The sequence below is a fragment of the Macrobrachium rosenbergii genome, chromosome 16 (genome assembly GCF_040412425.1).
Source record: "Macrobrachium rosenbergii isolate ZJJX-2024 chromosome 16, ASM4041242v1, whole genome shotgun sequence".
Taxonomy (NCBI): Eukaryota; Metazoa; Arthropoda; class Malacostraca; order Decapoda; family Palaemonidae; genus Macrobrachium; species Macrobrachium rosenbergii.
The window spans coordinates 48,542,003-48,565,606 of NC_089756.1; the positions used below are offsets into that span (position 1 = coordinate 48,542,003).

General features: G+C 40.2%; 1 protein-coding gene across 1 annotated transcript in view; it reads right to left on the minus strand.

Moving 5' to 3' along the window:
* Window positions 1-216: 216 nt before the first annotated feature.
* Window positions 217-23,604, minus strand: part of LOC136847406 (uncharacterized) — a 70,397-nt gene continuing 47,009 nt past the window's right edge. Inside the window, exon 3 of the mRNA XM_067119045.1 lies at window positions 217-6,768. Coding sequence (XP_066975146.1) covers window positions 2,620-6,768 — 4,149 coding nt within the window. The 3' untranslated portion in view covers window positions 217-2,619. The remainder of the gene's footprint in view (window positions 6,769-23,604) is intronic.

The window sequence follows — 23,604 nt, forward strand, 5'->3', positions numbered from 1 at the left end:
CAGAAAAAGCAATATGAACCTCAATGAGCCTATTACACTTTTAGAAAAACATATCTTCTACATTTCATATACAATATCTTACTGTTCATCAAAAGAATGAACATGAGCATGATAATTATCATGGATTAGAGGCGCCCCTGTACAATAGGTTCCTGACCAAATCCTGAAATAATCTAGCAAATGATATCTACTCCTTTTTTGTTGGATTTAAAGGCAATCAGATCAGGCAAAAAGCCTCCTGGAAGTGGCATGAACCAATGCAATGGACAAGGGTAACCCTTCCTTTTATATTTATAATATATATACTGTATACGTACACTTTTTGATATTTGTTGAAACACTGTACTTCAATGAATTTATGGGATCCTGAACTACAAAAAAAATGCATTAAACAAAACTGGAGACATCTAGGTACAACATATCCAATAAGCCAACAGATGTGTCCTTAATGGCTTAAGAATCTTCAGTGGAATATAAAAAATATAGAACACTGAATGGCAAGATAAGTACAACAGCAAGTGATAAAATTTTGTACCTTCATACCCACCAGTATCTGACAATGACACTGCAAACTCTCCAAGATTGAATAATGCAAGATTTCAATGAATGTTTAGACGGAGTGTCGATGAGGATCAACTTTACCTGAGTTGTAGCGGGTAGCTGAGCCCTAAAGAGCCTCCCCTACAAGGATGCACCGACCTTGTCACAAACCCCATGTGTTGAAATTGGGAGCGCCTGACCAAAGTCATGTTGATATTTGACAAAAGTGCTTTACCAAAGTATTACTGTATTGGCATTATCAATTACTTCATAGTATAGATCATTTAAAAATCATTTGGAATACTGCCATTTCATATGGACATATAATTAGGCTAGTGTGATTTGCATGACCAACAGTGAGACTTTGGAGCTGGCGCAACCAGCAAACACAGACAGTCAACTCTGACATCATTCACTCTAAAGCCATCAGATCAAATACCCCACACAAATACAAGCCAGAACCTCAGAGAACATGAAGTAGTAGTGCAGAGCACCTTACCTTCATATCACATCTAGGTAAAAAACAAAATGATTAAAACAAAAATTAATACAAAACAAAAAAGTACAAAGCACTGCCACCTCAGTCTCAAGGTTTAGGCTCTGATAAACACTGGCAGGGGTCTATTAAAGCTGTTTCCAGGAGCTGAAAAAAACAAAAAAAGGCTGTCCTGCTCACTAACGCTGAAGAGTCTCACAACAAACTATTTACAGCCATACCCTTGCTTGTTCGACTTACTTTATTCCTAGATTCCTTGAGTAACAATATCTGTAGTCTCAAGTCTTGGCAAGAAACTGGCTTACCCTACCCTCTTTCTAGAGTGAAAACACTAGAGTAAAAGACCAAATTTTGATTGCAGTCTAGGACAAGAAACACTTTTCACCTAAATAAATACTCTTTGGAATTTTTACAAGACACTACTTAATCACATGTTATTTTCTGGCAAATCTATTACACTGTAATATAATCTGAATGTCAACCAGTTACAGATTCTAAAATTTTCAAAATATCTATTTTGAATAATTCTGTAACTATCTGATCCTAATTTAAATAATGATAAAATAGCACAATAAAACATACTAGAGTTTAAATTCTAACAGTAATAGATCTCATCTAGCCACTCCAATTATTATCAAAAAACACAAATAAACTTGGCATATTTGTCTAATGTTATGTAATGAAACTGTCAAGGAAAAATCCTGAAGGCCAGACAACTTTCTTTGAATTTGATTCTGCTATGATGCTAACTCCATGATTTCTGGTGGTTTTATTTGATTCTTGTTAGTTATACTTAACACTAATCAGACACTATATATACTTTACACAAATATGGTGTCAAGCCTTCCTGTTTTTAATAGTGTTTCTCGAAAATAAAGTCCTTCATCTGTGCAACAGATATACAACAGTACTAACACAGTCACCAGTTATACTGTCACTTAACAAAGTTGAAATGTTTTCCTCTGAATGTGACTGATACTTAACTGCCAATTCACCAATCCAGAAAATGTGAATCTGGTTAAAACTTCAGGGAAATTTCAGAAATGATCTATGGGTATTAAAATACCCGTTCAAGTTAATTTTCCAACTCCTTAAAAAGACACTGAAGCTTTTGTTTACAATATAAACAACTCTAACATTTCATAAGGCTTCAAAACCTCTGAATCAAAAGATGAAGTAAAACTTTCAACTCTTTACATGAATATTCTAAAATATTAATATATAAATGTACTCAAGTATTATATCTTACATCACCTATGAAGACTGAGTAGTAAGTCAAACAAGCAATGACTGGGCTCTGCTACATTTGACCTCTGCTGCAGAATTTAGCCACCTGAAATGCTGACCAACACAACCTGTAACCCCCAAAACACCCGTGCTGCTGGCTCATGTATATAGCATAATGTGGTGTGATTCGCTTCTTGGGGCCACATCAAGAAAAGTGCACTCTCTTAAAGCACCAATCTATCTATCTTTGGACTGGTATTTTGATATCTTGAATGACAGATTTCAAATAGAAATTTGTAGTTCTGCAAAGACTAAGAAAGCTTGGGGATTTAAGATCATATTGTGCACTAAGATAATCATTTAACACTTAGAGTTTTGTCTTGAGACTCTTGTGGAAGAGCTTTTGATTCTGTTTCATGGGAATTCTCTTTGTCTGGTAATTCCCGGTCTACCTCTTCCTCCTCCTCCTCCTCCTCCTCTTCTTCCTCATCACCTTCACCATCATCATCATCATCATCCTCCTCCTCCTCCTCCTCTTCGTCAATATCCTCATCCTCAACCCCCTCTTCATTTTTAATAACTCTGTTTGAAATTTTTTTACGCCATTCACCTGGTTCACCACATGGAGATTCTGGATTGGTAAAACTTGGAGAATAAGGCTCTTCTTTGGGCTCACACAGCTCAACAATAGGTTCAAAATTAGAACGATTCCCTCCATCATCATCCTCGTTTTCAGCCATACTTTCTCCTTCAGTTCCCCCTGACTGCATTAAATATTTAGACTCGCGTAGAATTTTTATTTTAAGGCTTTTAATTGGGTGCCGTTTCTTTTTATGGGTTTTCAAACATCGCTTCAGCCTGAACATTGCCGGGCATTCATCACATCTTATCTTACGTCTACCTTGCCCTGGGCCTTTTCCGTGCATCCTTTGGATATGGGTTTTCAAATTAGATCTTTGAGCAAACCCCGCACCACAGTGGTCACACTCAAATGGACGCTCTCCAGAGTGGAGTTTCATATGTATTCTAAGATTACTCATCATGGTAAACTTTGCACCACACTCTAAACAGCTGTAGGGCTTAATTGCTGCTGGGTTTTTCTTGCGTCCTCTCCTTGGAGGTGCTCCGGGTTCTCCACAGTGCACTCTATTCTTATGAGCCTTTAAATTTGACTTCTGGGTAAAGGCCTTTTCACACTGGTCACACTTATGAGGTCTTTCTCCTGTGTGGGTGACTGCGTGAGTCTTTAAATTGGCAATTTGTCTAAATGCTGCCTCACACTGATCACATTTGTAAGGCCTCTCATCTGAATGAATTTTCTGATGAGTCTTTAGAGTGGAGAGCTGTGTGAAACATGACTTACACTCTTGGCACTGGTATGGTCTCTCTCCAGTATGAATACGCTTATGCGCTCGTAAATTTCCTTGCTGAGTAAACTTAGAGCCACAAGTATCACAAGTAAAAGGTTTTTCCCCTGTGTGGCGCCACATGTGATTCTTGAGTTGGGTGCTATTCTTGAAAATTTTATCACAATCGTTACAAGCATGAACGACTGGTACACGAGGAGGTTTAGGTTCTTTGGGCTTTTTTGGTCTGGGTGGTTTTGGGGTAGAAGGCATTGCTGATTCACCCGCTACTAAGGAGCCAGGGTACTCTGGATCAAAAGGTTTCACATCTTGATATGGTTTGACTTCAACTTCATCAATACTTAGATCCCTATGATCACGATCTTGACCATTACCAATGTACTGATTAAACTGGGAATAAGAGCTAGAGTAAAACTGATGCTGGGAAGGGGCAGGTGTGGCTGAAGGATCAGACATTGGTGTGGTAGGCACAGCAGAAGAGCCAAGATTACTGTGAATTAAATCTCCACGGTACATGGAATCCGAATAACGAGGAGACTCAACTCGCATAGGCTCTCGGATGGGGTGTGGAGATTCTGTCATCATCCGGTGAGATTGGGAGTCGTAATGAGAGCGCATTGGAGGCATTGGAGACTCTGGTGGGGGTGGAAGGCTCATTCTCATACTACTGGATGTGTTTGTGTTGTCATGATTAATACGAAGATTTTCAGGCATCAACTGATGAGAAGGTTCTGTTACACAAAGATTCTCTGGAACCATATTTGAGGCTTCAGAGGTTACCCTGAGATTCTCAGGCAGCATAGGATGCCCTTGGGAAGTTTCTGAGCCTAAACGTACATGGTCAGGTGTTTCTACTCCAAGGCGGTGATGGTGTTGAGGAGGATCTGATCCTAAACGATGATGCTGTGGTGTTTCTGCATATAAACGAGGATGCTGAGGGACAGCATCTGCATTCATTCGCACATGCTGAGGTGTTTCAGCTCCTAATCTCATGTGTTGTACTGCTTCAACCCCTATTCTCATATGCTGTGGTGTTTCTGCCCCTATTCTTAAGTGCTGAGCCGTTTCTATTCCTATTCTCATATGCTGAGGTGTTTCTGCTCCTAATCTCATATGTTGAGGTGTTTCTGCTCCTACTCTCATATGCTGAGAACTTTCAGTCCCTAAACGCATATGCTGAGGAGTTTCTCCTCCAACTCGCATATGTTGTGGTGTGTCTGCTCCTACTCGCAAATGCTGGGGAGTTTCAGCCCCAACTCGCAAATGCTGGGGAGTTTCAGCCCCAACTCGCAAATGCTGGGGAGTTTCAGCCCCAACTCGCAAATGCTGGGGAGTTTCTGCTCGCAAATGTTGAGAGGACTCTAATCCTGAACGAATATGTTGAGGTATTTCTAACCCAACTCGCATATGATGCGAACTGTCTCCATCTAATCGAAGATGGGGTGTTTCTGCTCCTATTCTAAGATGTTGCGGAGTTTCTGCCCCAACTCTGAGGTGTTGTGGGGTTTCTGCTCCTACTCGCAAATGTTGTGGTGTTTCTGCTCCTAAACGGAGATGCTGAGATGTTTCTGCTACTAATCGATGGTGCTGAGATGTTTCTACTCCTAAACGAAGGTGCTGAGGAGTTTCAGATCCTACACGAAGATGTTGGGGAGTTTCTGCTCCTCCTTGAAGATGCTGTGAGGTTTCCACGCCTAAACGAATATGCTGTGAAGCATCCAATCCTCCATGAATATGCTGAGGAGTTTCTGCACCTGTTCTCATATGCTGTGGAGTTTCTGCGCCAACACGAATATGTTGCTGACTCTCTAAACTCATTCGTAAATGCTGTGGTGTTTCAGCGCCAGCTCGAAGGTGCTGTGGGGTCTCTGCACCTGCTCTAAGATGTAATGGAGTTTCTGCCCCAGGTCTAATATGTTGTACACTGTCAAGTCCACTTCGGATATGTTGTGGTGTTTCAGCCCCTGCCCTAAGTTGCTGAGGTGTTTCCGCTCCTATTCGTAAGTGCTGTGGCGTTTCTGCTCCAATTCTTAAGTGCTGTGGCGTTTCTGCTCCAATTCTTAAGTGCTGTGGCGTTTCTGCTCCAATTCTTAAGTGCTGTGGCGTTTCTGCTCCTATTCGTAAGTGCTGTGGCGTTTCTGCTCCTATTCGTAAGTGCTGTGGTGTTTCTGCTCCTACTCTTATGTGCTGTGGTGTTTCTGCTCGTGTGTGTTGAGAAGTTTCTGCATCGGCCCTGAGATGATGTGATGTATCAGTGTTAACACGCAAATTTTCAGCTATCATACGCTGACTGCTCAAGTCTGTCCCATATCTTTGTGTATCAACTGGTGAATATCTCATGCTATCAGAAATCATTCTTTGTTCTGTAGGTGACCTGTCACTCTCAGGAACAGTTCTTTGGGTAGGACTAAAATATTCTCTGAGACTCTCCTGCACCATGCGCTGTGCATCTGCATGCGAACGTACCGATTCCTGTAAACTTCGCTGAGAGGGCTCAGAAGGGGGTCTCAGAGAATCTGTCATTATGCTATGATATGGGGACTGGGGACTTCGCACAGATTCAGACACAGGTGGACGTAAAGCCTCAGTGACTAGTCTCTGAGGATCTGCTTGAAGGCGCTGTAAATCTGACACTAATCGCTGTGCATTAGAAGCAATTTCTTGAAGGTTACTTTCTTGAGTTCTCTGCAAATCCACCGGACTTCTATAAGGATCACTTGATCTTTGATAAGAGTCTAAACTTTGCTCCTCCGTACGCTGTAATTCTGAGCGTATCCGCTGTAAATCTGTCGGTAAACGAGGTGCTTCACTTGTATGTCTGTAAGGATCTGCTGACATCCTTTGGGAATCTATTCCATACCTGTTTTGATCTAAAGACTCAGCAGCTAACCTATAAGATTCTGGAAGATATCGGTGTGCTTCAGGTGGTGCTCCACTCATAAACTTTGACCCTGAAAACATATTATGCCCCAAGGCCATCAATTGGGCACTCTGAGACATAAGGCTTGTGTTAGGGCTTGATATTGTAGGGTATGAGGAGGCTGGAATCTGTTGGCCTGGGACGGAAGACGGGTGAGGGAACATCGCTCTTCCTTCTAAAGCACTCGCTGGTGTACTACTGCGACTTCCACCCTGCATCTGGAAAAGTTTGGGTTGAGTTAATGCTGAGTGTTTTGATAGGATGTATGACCATAAAAAAATTACAACTGGATGTAAATAATTTACACTGCTTCTTGGCCAGTTCAACAGAAAACAATAAATCAAAAATCATTCATACAGGAACTGATTTGCTAAGATTAAAAAAAAACATACTATTGCATACAAATATTCCTTCAATCCAAATGAATTGTTGAACATAAAAAGATACGTTTCATATTTTGTGATTCTTAGAAAAATAATTGAGTGCCCTACTAGTGGTTAATGTTAGTACTGAATTTAAAATATTAATTGAAAATGGTTTAACCAGAACAATGAACTAACATTCTCAGTTTGCACAGGACCGTGATAGATTTGTTCTTCAAATATATATGCTCTACTAGATTACATTTAATAACTCTAAACTCCTTGATAAGAACTTGATTGCACACCCAAAAAAAATATGTTTAACGCTTACAGTGTTGACCTGCATACAAGGACAGAGTCAAGCAGGCGGTGGGAATGGAGTGCTTTTTTGGAATGAAGAGGACCACAACACAGCAATAAGTTTAATCTGTTTTTATTTGTTATTGTCCAATTCTTTATTCCATAAAGCCTTCAATTAATTGAAAATGCTGCACTTCAGAATAATGATCACTGATAAAAACAGTGTTTCAGAAAGCAGTGATTCATTGACGAACATAGTTGAGTACAGTATAATGAATCAATGACAGGAAGAGGGTGTCAGAGACAAGTAATGAATTATTAACAATAACAGGAATACTGTATTAGATTTGGTTATAGTACTGTAATTGCAGCTCTGGCAGCTTTACAGCATCACTTCCCTCAATGCCTATATGTAAAAAACCCAAAACATTTCAACAACTATCCCAGCCTCATATAAATTGTAGAATGAAAACAATCTGCTAAACAAAACAAAAAAAAAATATTCTGAATGGCTTTTAGAGCACTTCTAGAATCACTGAAAATTACAATATTCTGTAGTGGCATGTTTTTAATAATCTTACAGTGCAAATCATATTGCGGACACTTTAACTAGGAAAACTGATGCATTAGTGGGTAAAGAGAACTGAACTGTTTCGCTAAATAATACTATGGCAAACTATATTTTGAACCCTCATTAAAAATTCCATAGTATCAGCCTTTGTATTTTACATTCTATTGTGTGCTGCTTATTATGTTCCAGGGTACATATACGCATAATTTTTAGGAGGCTAGAAGTGTTTACCAACACACTTTATATGTAGTATAAGGTGAACATATTCTTCATGTACGATCTACGGCGGGGAGTTCTGATACTTAAGCAAATGTAAATTACTTACTAAAATATTCAGTTGTGTGGAATGACCATTCCTTAGAATGTCTCTTTGATCAATAAGTTTTTAAGCTGGCAAAGACACGTGCATTCAAAACTTTCAGTGATAACAAATTTCTCAAGTGTCAACATAAAGACTGAAATTTTTTTCTTTATCATTTACAGGCAATATTTGTATTTTCTTTTATTTTTGTTCTTAGTTTGCTCAGTTTGGGGTGTCAAGTTCATGTGGTATTGAAATACAAAATATTTTCAGGTTTTGAAGACTGAAATGTATAAAGGCAGTCCCGGTTTATGACGGGTCCGGCTTACGATGTTCCGAGGTTGCGACGCTTTTCAAAAATATACAACAGAAATTATTTCCCAGTTTACGATATATGTTCTGGGGTTGCAAAGCTTACAACAGATCCGACGGAAGAAGTATGGCTCCAAAGTGGCAGAATAATAAAAATTTGGAGATTTTTTTTATGAAAAACTCAATAAAAATGCAGTTTACATCGTTTCCAATGCACGAAAGGCATTAAAAGTAAGGTTTTCTTTGGATTTTTTACGATATTTCAACTTACGACGATTTTTGGTTCAAGACGCGGCGTAGGAACGGAACCCTGTCGTAAACCAGGGAATGCCTGTAGTAACTTTCAAAATGTTATCCAATATTTCTGGTATTTCACATATTATCACTGTCAATTGCTTAAGCATACATCTGATACTATCGAAATCTTAAAATACTGCACCAGCTGTACCCCCATCAAAATACATGCAACGAGACTGTGTTGGCCAAAGAAATTTCTGATGAAACCTCAGCTGGCAGTTTATGCCGTTTACGTTGCTTGGTGACCTGTTACTCTGGTTTTTCAGTTTACTGGTATATCAAATTTAGAAAAGCTTATAAATATTAAAATCAATGAACTTGGGAAAACAAAGTGATTTTTCAAACAAATGAAATGAAAAACTACAATAATCAATATGTTGTATCAGCCGAAGTCCCTACACTTCACACAGACAAGTGAATATGCATAGCACAATAGCCAACACAAAGCCAGGGCAACATTCCCAGTTCAAAAGATCTACATACAGTAAATATCATATTTTTATTAAAAAACCACATATTATTATATGTTTGGTTATAATACAGATACTCCATTGTATGTAAAAGCCACAGTTGGCCCAAACACTGAATTATGGAACTAGAATAGTTTAGCGTAGGTGTAATCATACCATGGATACCTACCTTTGGGTATAATCATACCATATCTATGTACTCTAAAATAAAAATGCAGACTGTAAATCGTTTCTAAAATAAAAATGTAGACTGTAAGTGACTAACAAGATCTACATATCTTAGTAAGGTAGGTGAGTCTTGAAAGCTTATTTTTACAGTTATATTTTTTTTCCAAATTTTGCATCAAAATTGGGGTAACATTCGAGTCCAAAGCGTCTTTGACCCCGGAAAATATGGAGATTTCCCATACAGGCAGTCCCCGGTTATTGGCGGCCTCGGTTATTGGCGATCCAGTTTTACGGCACTTGTCTAGTGACGACGATAACTGAATTTGCGAAACCGATTCCTGGTTATCGGCGGCACTGGTCCCCAGTTATTGGTGCCAATAACTGAGGATCAGCACTATTATCGCCGATATTCAATTATCATCATGCTGTCGGGAACGGAACCCTGTCAATAACTGGGGACTGCCTGTATTTAACCCTCAATTCTTTTTTTATTTTGCAAATTTAAGCACTCACAAAATCATTGTCACTATAAGTTATCCTTCAGAGGCAGAGGATACAAAGGGGTGTTATCAAGTGTTTCTGATATACAGTACCTAAGCTGCTTTGTTTTCTCTTGTAAATTACAATAGTTATTATTATTACACTTTTACTGCTGTCCTGGCAGCATGCTTGCCAAAGTTTTTCTGACACATTGTAGCAATATCAATATAACTCAGTAACATTAAATACTTACATATACACAAACAATTTTTTCTTAATATTCCCTTCTGAGATTGAGGGGTGAGGGTGTCTCATATGTTCATGGGTTTTACATGCAACAGAATACAATTCACTATGTAATACTGAACTGATGGGGATAGCTATTACATGCTGACTATATTAATACTTCCTTTAGCCCTGTAAAATCCACACTTTTGAGCTGCATATTTGTAGAATATCAATGGATCATTTGTAAATCATTCACATACCTGATAAACAAAGCTACAGTCCTGAGCTGTAGCCCACAAGGTACTCTCATTGGATGTTGCCAGATTAAAAAATAAGTAGTGCAGCCACATATACTTAGCAATTTAAATCTTCCTCTTAAACTTAATCTCTTGTTTATGGTTGCCTAAGACCTTGCATTTACTTCTTTTGTTTTCTTAATAAATAATGTTAACAGATATTTTGGCTTTTTTATTTTCTCTTGTTGCAGTGCTTACAGGACTACTAATGTGTTTGAAAGCATACACAAACAAAAGACACTCAAGCTTTATGTGGGACTGAGTTCAGGAACATTTCTTCCTAGCAGTTTTATGATCTATTGTCCCCTCTAGCAGTTACTTAATTTTTACAAAAATGATATTTTTATGATAAAATAAAGTTTTGTACATACTTACCCGGCAGATATATACTTAGCTATAGTCTCCGACGTTCCCGACAGAAATTCAAATTTCGCGGCACACGACAGGTAGGTCAGGTGATCTACCATTCCCGCCGCTGGGTGGCGGGAATAGAACCATTCCCGTTTTTCATGTCAGATTTTCTCTTCCACCTGTCTCCTGAGGAGGCTGGGCTAAGGAAGACATCGTATATATCTGCGGGTAAGTATGTACAAAACTTTATTTTATCATAAAAATATCATTTTTTGTACATGAAACTTACCCGTCAGATATATACTTAGCTGATTGGCACCCTTGGAGGAGGGCAAGAGACAGCTAAGAACTAAAAACGGGAAAACAACATATGTTGTAGGAATAAACAAAAACCATGGTTCTTACCTGATTGGGCAGAAGACTTCATGGATACTGTCTATGAGTCTGCATGCCTCAAGAGCTTCAGCGAGGAAGTGACCTAAGACTGACAGCCCTTCTGGATCATATCAATGGGGATAAAACCCACTTACATGACAGAGCCTGTTATGGATCATGTCAAGGGGGATTAACCCACTTACAAGACAGAGCCCTCTACCTGAATCATATCAATGGGGGCTATCCCTCTTACATGACAGAGCTAGGTAATAAAAATACAAGGAGCTAACAACCAAAAACCGACCACTGACCAAGCCTAACCTTGTTAGTAATATGAGATGAAAAAAAGAGAGAGAGACCTGCAACACTCTTTTCAACCAACCATAAAAAACACAACAAACAATTAAAAATAACACTAAATTAAATAGGATTAGCTTCAGCTCCTTGACCCAGCACCGAATCCGCGGATACGTAAGCTCCTAGAGAGAAGCACTTCTCATAAGTCACACGAACATCTCTCAAATAATGAGAAGCAAAACCCTGAGTTACATCTCCAGTATGTAGAGTCCACAATAGACTGGAGGGACCAAGACTTGTGGAAAGCTAGAGAAGTAGCTATTGCTCTCACCTCATGAGCATTAACTCTTAGGAGCTGAAGATGTTCTTTCTTTACATGAAAGATGAGCCTCTTTAATAATGTCCTTAATGAAGAAAGCCTGGGCATTCTTGGAAATTGCTCTTGAAGGATCTTGACAGAACACCAAAGACTTTCGGTGTTGCCTCTGAGCTGTTTCTTTCTCTCCAAATAAAGTTTAAGGCTTCTTACTGGACAGAGTGTGTGTTCCAGCTCCTGTCCTGAAAGATCGGAGAGTCCTTTGACCTCAAAACTCCTAGGCCAAGGTTTTGAAGGGTTCTCATTCTTTGCTAAGAAGAGAGGCTGAAAGGAGCAGATTGCAGAGTCCTTCTTAAAGCCTACAGAACCTTCTAAGGCTTGTAATTCGCTCACTCTTTTGGCAGAAGCCAGAGCGAAAAAGAAACAGAGATTTTCTGGTCAAGTCCCTGAAGGAGGCAGATCGAGGAGGCTCAAACTTTTTAGACATCAAAAAACTTTAGGACCACGTCCAAATTCCAGCTGGGAGGTCTAGGGACTTATTTTTTGAAGTTTCAAAGACCTTATAAGGTCGTGAAGGTCTTTATTATCCGAGATGTTCAGACCTCTGTGTCTGAAAGACTGAAGACAGCATGCTCCTATACCCCCTTTATGGTGGAAACGGCCAGGTTACATTGCTCCCTTTAGGTAGAGAAGGAAATCCAGCAATCTCCATTACAGAGGTACTGGAAGAGGAAATTTTCTTAGATCGGCACCATCTCCTAAAGACTTCCCACTTCGACTGGTAGAGGCGCAAGGTAGAAGATCTTCTAGCTCTGGCGATAGCCTTAGCAGCCTTGTGAAAATCCCTTCGCTTCTAACCAGTCCTTCGACAGTCTGAAGGCAGTTAGGTTTAGAGCGGGAAGATTCTTGTGAAATCTGTCGAAGTGGGGCTGTTTGAGAAGATCGCTTCCTGAGAGGAGCGACCTGGGAAAATCTATCATCCATTCCAGTACCTCTGTGAACCAGTCTCTGGATGGCCAAAAGGAGCGATCAGGGTGAGCTTGGTGCCCTCTGACGAACTGAACTTCCTGATTACCTCCCCTATTATCTTGAACGGGGAAAAGCGTAGCCGTCTAAGACCGTTCCAATCTAGGAGAAGGCCGTCTATAGCTACTGCTCTGGGGTCCGAGATTGGGGAGCAGTAGTTCTCAACCTCTTGTTCCAATGGGTTGCGAAGAGGTCTATAAGAGGTCTCCCCATAGGAACCATAGCCTTTCGCAAACCTCCTGATGAAGGGACCACTCCGTGGGAAGAACTTGATCTTTTCTGCTGAGCAGATCCGCCCTCACATTCCTTTCTCCCTGAACAAATCTGGTGAGGAGAACGATGTTTCTCTCTCCCCGCCCACAACAGAAGGTTCCTTGCTGCAATGTACAGGGAGAAGGAATGTGTCCTCCTGCTTCCTGATATAAGCCAGGGCTGTGGTGTTGTCGGAGTTGACTAGAACTACTGATCCTGACCAGAAGTTCTGAATCTGGAAAGAGCCAGGTGAATGGCTACCAGCTCTTTCATATTGATGTGCCAGGCCTTCTGATCCGTGTCCCAGGTACCTGACACTTCTTCCGAGCCTAGTGTCGCTCCCCAGCCCGACTCCGGCGTCTGAGAACAACACTAGGCGAGGGCTCGGCGGTTGTAGAGGAATTCCTAGACCCAGCTTCTTTGGGTCTAACCACCAACGGAGTTGTTCCTTTACCAGAGATGATATTTGGAAGGAATTGACAAGTCTTGGGACTTCCGATCCCAAGATTCTTTCAGGAAGAACTGAAGAGGTCTGAGGTGAAGCCTTCCCAGAGAAACGAACTGTTCCAGCGAGGAAATGGTCCCCAGCAGACTCATCCATTCCCTCGCCAACAACTGTCTTTCTCCAGAAAGTCTGTCACCTTTTGAAGGCAGCGTTCCCTTCTTTCCAGGGAGGGAAACGCTAGAAAACCCCGAGAATCCATCCGAATCCCCAGGTAGACAATTTCCTGCTGAGGAATCATCTGAGACTTCTCGAGGTTCACAAGAAGTCCTAGAGATTGACCAGGTTTAGAGTCCGAGAAAGGTCCTCCAGACAACGGTTCTTTGAACTGGACCGATGTAGCCAATCGTCGAGATACAAGGAAATCCTCACTCCCTCCAAGTGCAACCAGTGAGCCACATTCCTGAGAATGGTCGTGAAAACTTGGGGAGCTGTGGAGAGTCCGAAGCAAAGAGCCCTGAACTGAAAGGTTCTGCCGTCTACCATGAACCTTAGGAACTTCCTGGAGGAGGGATGGATGGGGACGTGGAAGTAAGCATCCTGAAGGTCCAGGGACACCATCCAATCTCCTTGACGAAGAGACGACAGAACTGAAGACGTCGTCTCCATAGAGAACTTCTTCTTTATGACGAAAGTGTTCAGGAGCTCACGCCCAAGACCGGTCCCCACCGCCCGAGGATTTTGGAACAAGAAAAAGACGGTTGTAAAATCCCGGGAGTGAAGATCTTGCACCGGTTCTATTGCAGACTTTTCTAGCATTTGATCGTGGCTAGAAGAAGGGCTTGTCTCCGCACAGGATCCTTGTATCTCGCCGATAACTCCCTCGGAGTTGTAGTCAAGGAGGCTTGAAAAGAAGGGAATGAGGTGCCCCTTCCTCAAAACAGAGAGGGACCATTCGTCCGCCCCTTTTGTGCCCAGGCTTCGGCGAACTTTGAGAAGTCTGGCACCTACTGGAGTCTGGAGGACTTGATCTTCACTTGGACTTCCTGGAAGGGAGTCCTGAAGGCCTGGATCTTCTCTCAGGTCTACGCCTCCTAATAGACCTGGATCCACGAAAGGGCTCCTGAAAGGGGGCTTCTCCTTCTTAGAAAGGGGCAGCAGGTCTCAACCTCTTCGACGACTTGAGCCAAAAAGGTCTTGAGAAGCCTTTTCCGACAAGGAACAGAGACTTCCTTTACAGTTTCTTGTGGGAAAAGATGGCTAGAGAGAGGAGCGTACAAGAGGAAGACCTCTGGGAAGGAGAGACCGATTTAGAAAGGAAAGCGCTGAAGACTGACCTCTTCTTAAGAAGGCCAGTGCCGAACAGGGAAGCGATCTCCATCGAGCCGTCCTTAACAGCTTTGTCCAGGCAAGACAACACACTGCTGAGGTCCTCCATACTAACTGAATCCTCTTGAAGACTTCTCTTGGCTAAGGCCCCAAGAGACCAGTCCATGAAGTTGAACACTTCCAGCACGCGGAAAAGGCCCTTGAGGAAATGGTCCAGTTCACACAGTCCCCAAGAAGCCTTGGCGAATTAAGGGAGAGCCTCCTGGAAGAATCCACCAGCGAAGAAAATCTGAGCCAGCAGAAGAGGGGAGAGCTAACCCCATAGGCTCCCCTAGTCTCGCACCACATTCCTGCTCTTCCCGAAAGTCTCAGAGGGAGGCAAGGAGAAGACAGTCTTGCCTGCATCCTTCTTTGAGGAGAGCCACTCTCCAAACCTTTAAGAGCTTTCCTCATGGAGATCGTAGGGACGCATTTTCACAAGAGAGGAAGATTTCGAAGCCTTGGTGCTCGAGAGCATAGAACCAGGGGAAGGAGGAGAAGCAGGCTTGAGGGAATCTCCATACTCCTGGACTAGTAGAGCTGTCAACCTCTTGTAATCAGAGATTGTGATGTCCTTAGGAGAATCGTCTCCTCCGATAACGCTCCAGGCCAGAAGGAGGAGGAGAACGTCTAGAAGTAGCAGGGCATTTAACAGAAGAAGAGCGCCTAGAAGGAGAAGAGCCTATGTCCACTGGAGAACGATGATCCGAGAGAAGCACTCCTCAAGCTGACTGGCGCCTGACCAAGAGGAGCCCTTGCTGGGGAGGGGCGCCTAACAGACGAAAGGGGAGGCTGGAGAGGAACTTCTATCCGAAAGAGCAGGGCGTCTGACTGAGAGAAAGTATCTCCAACAGGAGAAGACCGGCGACGACGATGGCGCGAGCGCCTGGGTGGAGAGGCGCTTATTCGGAGACGAAGAGCGCCGAGGAGAGAGGCGCCTACCAGGAGAGAGGCGCCTACCAGGAGAGGAGCGCCTACCAGGAGAAGAGCGCCATCGGGAGAGGAGCGCCTACCAGAGAAGAGCGCCTATCAGAGAAGAGCGCCTACGAGGAGAGGCGCCTGGACGGAGAGGAGCGCCTGCAAGGAGAGGAGCGCCTACCAGAGAGGAGAGCCTGGAAGGAGAGGAGCGCCTGCTGCTGGAGGGGCGCTAACAGGAGAAGTACGCTTCCAGAGGACGACTTGCTGGGTGAAGAGAGTCTCTTGAGGACTTAATCGAAGAGAGGCATCCTTCCGACAAGAGGAGCTCTTTGATAAAGAGCCAGCAAGAGCAGCGAGTTGAGCCTGAGGCCTACCAGGATCTGCTTGGTGGACTCCTGAACACCAGAAGAAGAGGAGGAAGATCTACGAGATCTCTTCTTGAAAACAGGAGAGCCTTCAGGGAAGCGCTCAGGCTAGAGTCCAAAGCGTCTCCTCTAGGAGCCTTCCAAGTCCTCTTCAAAGGACGCGAATCCTCAGCCGAACTCCAACCACGTTAGGAGACGAGAAGAAGCAGAAGAAGAGAAACACTTCTTTAAGATCCCTTTTCTGCGATCTAAGGCAGCCTGGGACGCATCAACAGGCGCTGCCGAAGGACGCCTGACCGTTGGGGAGCGCTTCATCCCCCCTTGCGGCTGTCGACATTCCTCCTCCACTGGGTCTGGGAGTTTGGAAGAGGTCTAGGCCTAGGAGCGATGCGGAGCCGGTCAGACGCCCCCTCCACTACACTGGGGACACTGCACAAATCACTATCACTTCTCACTTTCTTTTCCTCCATAGCTCGCATCTGCAACTGCATCTCATGGATCGTAGCCTTCATAGCAGCTATCTCCGACGACGCTAATCCACAGGTTCGACGAAGGGTGAAGGAGCTGAAACAACTGGAGTGACAGGAGAATCTGGAAGAGTGTTAGGTTCTAAATCTACCTCCTTGGAAAGAGACCTACTAGCACTTCTAGAAGAAGCCTTCCTAACTCTGTCCTTCTCCAACTTGCGTACATAAGAGTTTAACGCTTCCATTCCAGTTCAGTGAGATTCTCACATTCAACACACGTATTCTCAAAAGAGCATTCATTCTCCCTACACCTAGAACATACAGAATGAGGATCTACCGAAGCTTTCGGTAGTCTCACCTTACAATCAGACCTCACACACACACGGAACACCGGTGCAACACTCTGATCAGACATTCTATAAGAAAATACCAAAGTCAAATCAAAACAGTCCACAAAAGCGTATGCCAAGCCAAAGATCCAATACGTCACCAAAGGTCAGTCCAAAATAATCCTCAGCAAGCGAAAAATGAAAATCCAAGCAGAAGGAACCAACAACAGATGTTGCCGGAACCAGCGACAGAGAAAATCTGACATGAAAACGGGAATGGTTCCTATTCCCGCCACCCAGCGGCGGGAATGGTAGATCACCTGACCTACCTGTCGCAGCCGCTAAATTTGAATTTCTGTCGGGAACGCCGGAGACTATAGCTAAGTATATATCTGACGGGTAAGTTTCATGTACAAAACCATATTTTCTCAACTCCTCTTTTTCAAATCTGCAAATTAGCCCGAGATATTTCCAAAACTTTTGACACTTCAGCTGCATGAGCAATGGCTTTTGCAACATCAGTTATAAAACCTTGTTGCCACTCTAAAATGAACATTTTAAAATGTTGCAAGCTATTTTCTTGGCCCAAGAGTGGAGGTGTTGGCAGAGGGGGGGAGATCATTTTGCTTTAGCTTTCCATACTGTCCAGTTAAAATGGCAGCTCTAGTGCAATTGTTCTTTTAAGCAGATGGGTGGTTTGAGATTAAGCTAGAGTGACTGCTGACCTTTTAAATGCCTTATGCTAACCACGTGTCATGAAAACTGAGGTTTAGCAACATGGGTCAAACATTATGCCACATCTTTTTGTCTTCATGAAAAAGCTTAGGTTTCCAATGAAAATATTAAAAGTCAAATGTTTATAATGCCAGTTTTAAACTCATAACTATACTTTGGAGAATTTCCTCTTAACTAAGCTCAGCTAAGCCCGTACTTTTACCATAACAATAAGATGGTTGACAATCAGGAATTCCTTATCTGTTCCTCCCTACTGATCTTAAAAGAGTTTTTCACTAAGTCTCCAGTCTCCACAAACAAGCTCTCCTTATAACAACAGTTAGTAATCATAAAAACAATGACATTTAAAAAGGACAACTCAACCACTACTGGTGCTGAATAGTATAGTTATTCCCCCTTAAGTTCTTGAATAAAAAAATGCTAAAAACTAAACTTTCATAAATTTGGTAGGAAGCAAAATGAGTCTAGGATGCTTTTTTTTTATCTCATGCACACACCATTTTAATACAGCTGTATTTCCAAGTAACAAAGAACACCCAATCAATTTTTACTGCTATATATTTCCGTGTATAAGACGACCTTTAGATAAGACGAGGTCAAAAAGTATGGGAAATTTTCATGAATTTATCTCATATCTGTAGTATAAGATGACTGCTAAATTACAAAACCATCTGTGTATAGGCTAGCTTTTGCAACAACAGGTAGGTATCTTATGAAATATTGGTTATGTAAAGATGATGTTTATTACAAATGCTGTTTACTTACTGTATCCTTAGAAATTCAAAATATACAAAATAACAAAGCCTATTCTATATTATGTTTTTCCTAAACACACCACCTAAAAGGGAAACGATTGGAGAAAAATCTTTTACAAAAGGTGGAGCTATGCGTGCTGCCTCACTTGATGTTCTCTGCAATTTCATTATAAAAGCATGGGGGAAGTTAAAGTAGAAAGTGTAATAAAATCATTTAAAAAATGCAGTATCTCTAATGCCGTGAAAGGTACTGAAGATGACCCTCTGTACAACAGTGAAAACAAAGCTGAAGCCAACTCACCACAACCAGACTGGAATCCCTACGATGATGGAATATGTGATGAATCGTGTGATATGTATGGGAAACTTTTTGAAAGATAGTAATGATTGTGAGGAATTTTATGGATTTTAGATATATACATGTGGCAGGTTTGATGTTTTATTAATGTTGATAATCTTGATAGGAAATACGTAAATATATAGTTTTATAATGTCCTAAGTTTTAAATGCAACTACTGTACTGTAAAATATTTTATTGAAAAATTAACGTCATATGTAATCCAAAATTGTGTTATTTACTACCAAAATGATAAAGAATATTTAGTGAAAAAGGAAAATTATGTTATCCTGAATGTTATTGCTACTGTAATTATTACACTACCATTAAAATTTCTGAAAGGTTACCAAAAGACAAAGGTTGCTGTGAGTGCAACCATAACTCGATGTTTACATTTCCTCAGCTGGGCTTGCATAGATATGGAATTATTCCTCGAATAGGCTATTTATTATGAAGGTATGCCAATAATATATAAGGTAAAAATGGTTTATTACCTTTATCATCAGTTTACTTCATAATGCGAACCTTTTCATGTGTGCCATTTAATAGAATCTAAAATATGCATTTATTAGAATCTAAAATATGCAGAATCAGTAAGAATTTAACATTTATAAAGAAATCTGGCATCATGTACAGCCATCAATTTAACCCCTTAATGGACAGGAATCCTCATATGAGTATTAATACTGCGTGCCATTTGGTTTGGATGAATTTACCAGGAAAAATGTTCATACCACTTCAATGGGCCATAAATGACTTATGGCAACTATTTAGCTTAGCATGGGAGAGACATGTACCCCTTGAGATTTCTGAGAGGTATGTACTGCCTCTCTGATGCTGCTTCAGAACGTCTCTTTATTTATTTGCTCACAAATATACCCTGGGATTGCTGTCGGCTCTTATCTTTTATGATAGTATGTCAGTTATAATTGTAATTTTGCAGAGAAAAGTGCAAAGAAATATTAGAAAAAACATGTATACCTCAAAAAAGTTACTGCATCTCCCCATCTCAGTAAATCTCGTAAATATTTTACAACAAATATATTCAGAATTTGTTACTGATTTTAGTTCTTGTCTGTTATGATACTGTGTGAACTGTAATTATAATTTTACAGAATAAAATAAATTACAAAAAACATGCATAACCTGGTAAAATTAACATATTTTTACGAGTGTCTTGTAAAAGAGGCCCCGCTCAAGGTTGTAAATAATCACTTTCAACTTCCTGTGGAAAGTACAGAATAATTTTTAGCTTTTTTTCTTAAACTATGTACATTTGCATAGGTTCCTCTTTCCACTGATGTGTTTTTTTCTTAAACTGGCCAACCTTAAGGTTTGCCCAGCCTGGTGGTGTTCTTGATATATATTTAGCCCGTTCCTTAAGGGTTAAGAAACTCGAAACGATGAAAAACTTATTTAAATACAGTATTCAACTTACTGACCCCTTAATGACAAGTCATAGCTTAAAACATGATCAGATTTCAGGCAAAGTTCTGTCCTATAACCTCGCTGTTACAATGTTAGAGACCATATGAGTGAACCCTTCAAACTGTAGTGTCTAAAATCCAACTACTATGAATACAATATAACAAAGTACAGATGAAGAGTGAATAATGAATAAATTTATTCTATACGTTCATACCAAAAGAAACAAAAGAAGTGTTACACAGAAAAATTTTATCAGTACTTCAGATTGGAAGTTTATTTACAGAAGTAGCTAATAAAAATAGGACTTGATATACACTTGAATATTTCCTATGAACAACTGCACCCTTAACTCTTTTACTCATATTAAATGATATTTGTGAAGGAACTGTACAACTTACAAGGAAAAGCTTAATTACTGTATTTCTAAACAATGACTTATTTTCATTTTTTACCAACTGAACTTGATTATGCATGGAATTTATTCAAAGACAAAACATTTTTCATAAACAACTCTATGGTAAATTATTGACATTTGGGGAAAACACCAGAATTTTACCTTCCAGTTAACTAAATACATTAGTAAAAAAAATTTCATGGAACACTTTTAAGATATGTATTGTAGCATTATCCAAATAATCCAATTTAATTATCCCTATGAGGATTAGGGGGGTTAGGGTAAAATTTGTCTTCATAAGAATGCTCATCCTTCACTGACTGAGTGAAAAGGTTTAGCAATAATTTTCCTTGATAGCTCTGTGTAACATTATGTTTCATGCTATGTTCATGAATCCAGTGTCATTTTAAAGCTAAATAACTGAGCCTCATCATGGCACTGTATGTTAAAAAATGCTCAAAAGTAAAAATAAAAATCATTATCATGAATACTTGGCCATAATGAAAAAATGTTCCTTTTTTAAAAAACTTCTGATAAACTGGAGAAAAGACATCCAATTTCTCTTTACATTAAGTAAACTATCTTTCCAATGATATGAAATGAATTACTATCTGAGCTTGTATGATACCACAAAGCGCATTCAAAACTTGTAAAATACTTGAGTGGTGTAAGGTTGCCGGTCAAGATAAATTTTGTTACTTTATACAGAAATATGGCATCAATCAGAATATATTCTGCTCTCTATGACAACCACAATCATGCCAAATTCAAATTTTGTTATGACGACAACTATCTTTGAGGATAAATAATGGATGACAGCTATAAACATCTTTAGAATCTCAAAGGGTTAACTGAATTGAAACTATCACTGAATGATCAGACCTAGATGACCTGAATTCTTAGATAATTCCACATTGTCTGAGATGCTGAATGAAGGTGGTTTTGGTGGAGCTAGCATGTGCCTGTTTTCTTTATATTTGTAGGTTGAATAGGGAATAACGCTATCTTTATAAAGAATATTGACTATTGGAGAGCACAGGCTGATTATCTAACCTTATGAGTTTTAATTCCTACATGAAAGCAGAAGGTAAGGAGAGAGAGAGAAAAGGCAGTTCGGGAGGAAAAGGCCGAACAGATTTGATGGTATGTATGTCAGAACAATCGTCTTCAAAGAAACCAATGAACATCATCTGGCCTTCCTCCATTGCTGCCGAAACTCTCCAGTAACAAAGTGACCAGCCAGCATACTACTAATACCAATGGAGAAGAATGAAACTGCTTAAACTAGAACCAAGAACATACAGCAGCCAAACACCAGCTTACATCTTTTACAACTTTAACAGTTTGCTTTTATTGTTTAAATCCTTGTTGAGCAGAAAATACAAACATCATACTGTATATACAATAAAAATGATTTAAGTTTCAACTTGAGGGTTAGTCACAGCACAGCAAGACATCTTAACTCAACTGCGGCTGAAGAAAGTGCTTATTGACAGCAGGTTAGTGGATGATTCACCTATTCACACACCTACCACCAGTTAGCTACCTTGTCATAAAGTTTCAATGGCTAATTCCAGCTTGCGCTGAGTAATTCTCCTACATAACAGGCGATGGTTTGCATTCCCACATGAACAAATCAAGTTTTGAGTCGGCTCATGTTTTATACTTCTTTCAGTTTTTGTCATTTGTTAAAAATGACTGTGTGTATGCCTACAGTTGTTTACACAAGGTGTATTTGAGTGAAAAACAAAGTATCAGATCAAAAGATTAACAAAAATGTCTGGTATCCAAGATTTATTATCCATACCTAGGCCAAGTCTGTTTCTATTTAAATGACGTTTTATCCCTAATGTTCTCCAGAAGGAGGAAGCTATGTACAATACTACCCATATTTTTTGCTTGTCTAATCTAATTTGCAAATTATCCACTTAACATACAAAACATTAATACATCACCCAGATATCTTGTTTGTACAATAAAGAGAAACTGATCAGTCAGTGTCCCTTATATCACAAATAATGATAAATATGGCAAAACAACCTCACTCTCTCTGTCTTTTATATTTTCTCTGAAACAAAAGAAATAAGTATATTTTGGGAGACATGATGTACTACACGCTCAAATGTAAAACACATATGTATGCCCTTTTTGTGACCTTATCTTAAAATTTATGTCAGTGTACTTTCAGTACAATTCGTGCTCAAAACAAAAATTTATCAAAAAGATTACACATTAATGGAAGCTCATCCCCCACGGTATTTCTTGTGGGAAAATTGATCTGTATGTAATTTTTGCTTTAAGCAAGCCTTTCTGCAACATGTCAATATAAAAACCAAATGAAGTATGCTATGATTTGCCTTGTTTCAAAATCAATTAATTAGCTTGGTTATTTTAGAGTAACTTGCGACATTCATTCTCCTTGAGCGTCAGTAGTGCACAATAATTTGGCTTTAAAATCCAAAAATGCATAATTTTCATTGCAATGTGGCAAAAATCAACTATCGTACACTCGTGTAACGCACAATCTCGCATATCATGCAACCCCAAAATTTTCTCCCTTAAAAATTATTTTATCATATATCTCATGTATCATGCGAGTTCCTTTTTTGAGAGACCAAATTACAATTGACTAACCTCTTTTCCTCCATCTCTTTATCTATACCATCTTCTAGTTAAATCCCACCTTCTAGTTAAATTAGTTAAAAAAGTAAAAGAGAATGATAAAAGCATCATTAGTAACGTTATACTCGCTGAGTAAACATGTACAGGCATAAACAACTGAATGAGAAACAGCTGTTTTGTTATGAACAACCGAATAGGATAACAAAATCTGCTTTGCTTGCATTTCAACCATCGTACGATAGTAAAAAAATTACCGTACAGTAGTTACGTTACAAATGACACTACATAGAGGAACAGGACTGATATATTTTACATTATACCCTTATTCGCTTTGAAGAAAGGCTTGGCAAGGAAATATACTGCTAAATTTAAGCTGCAAGTTGCAGCTGAAGATGAGAAAACAATGTTAAAGCTGCTAATGACTATAAATTATCGTGCATTGGCAACATGGATGAAACTCCTGTAAACTTCGATATGCCATTAAACTCAACT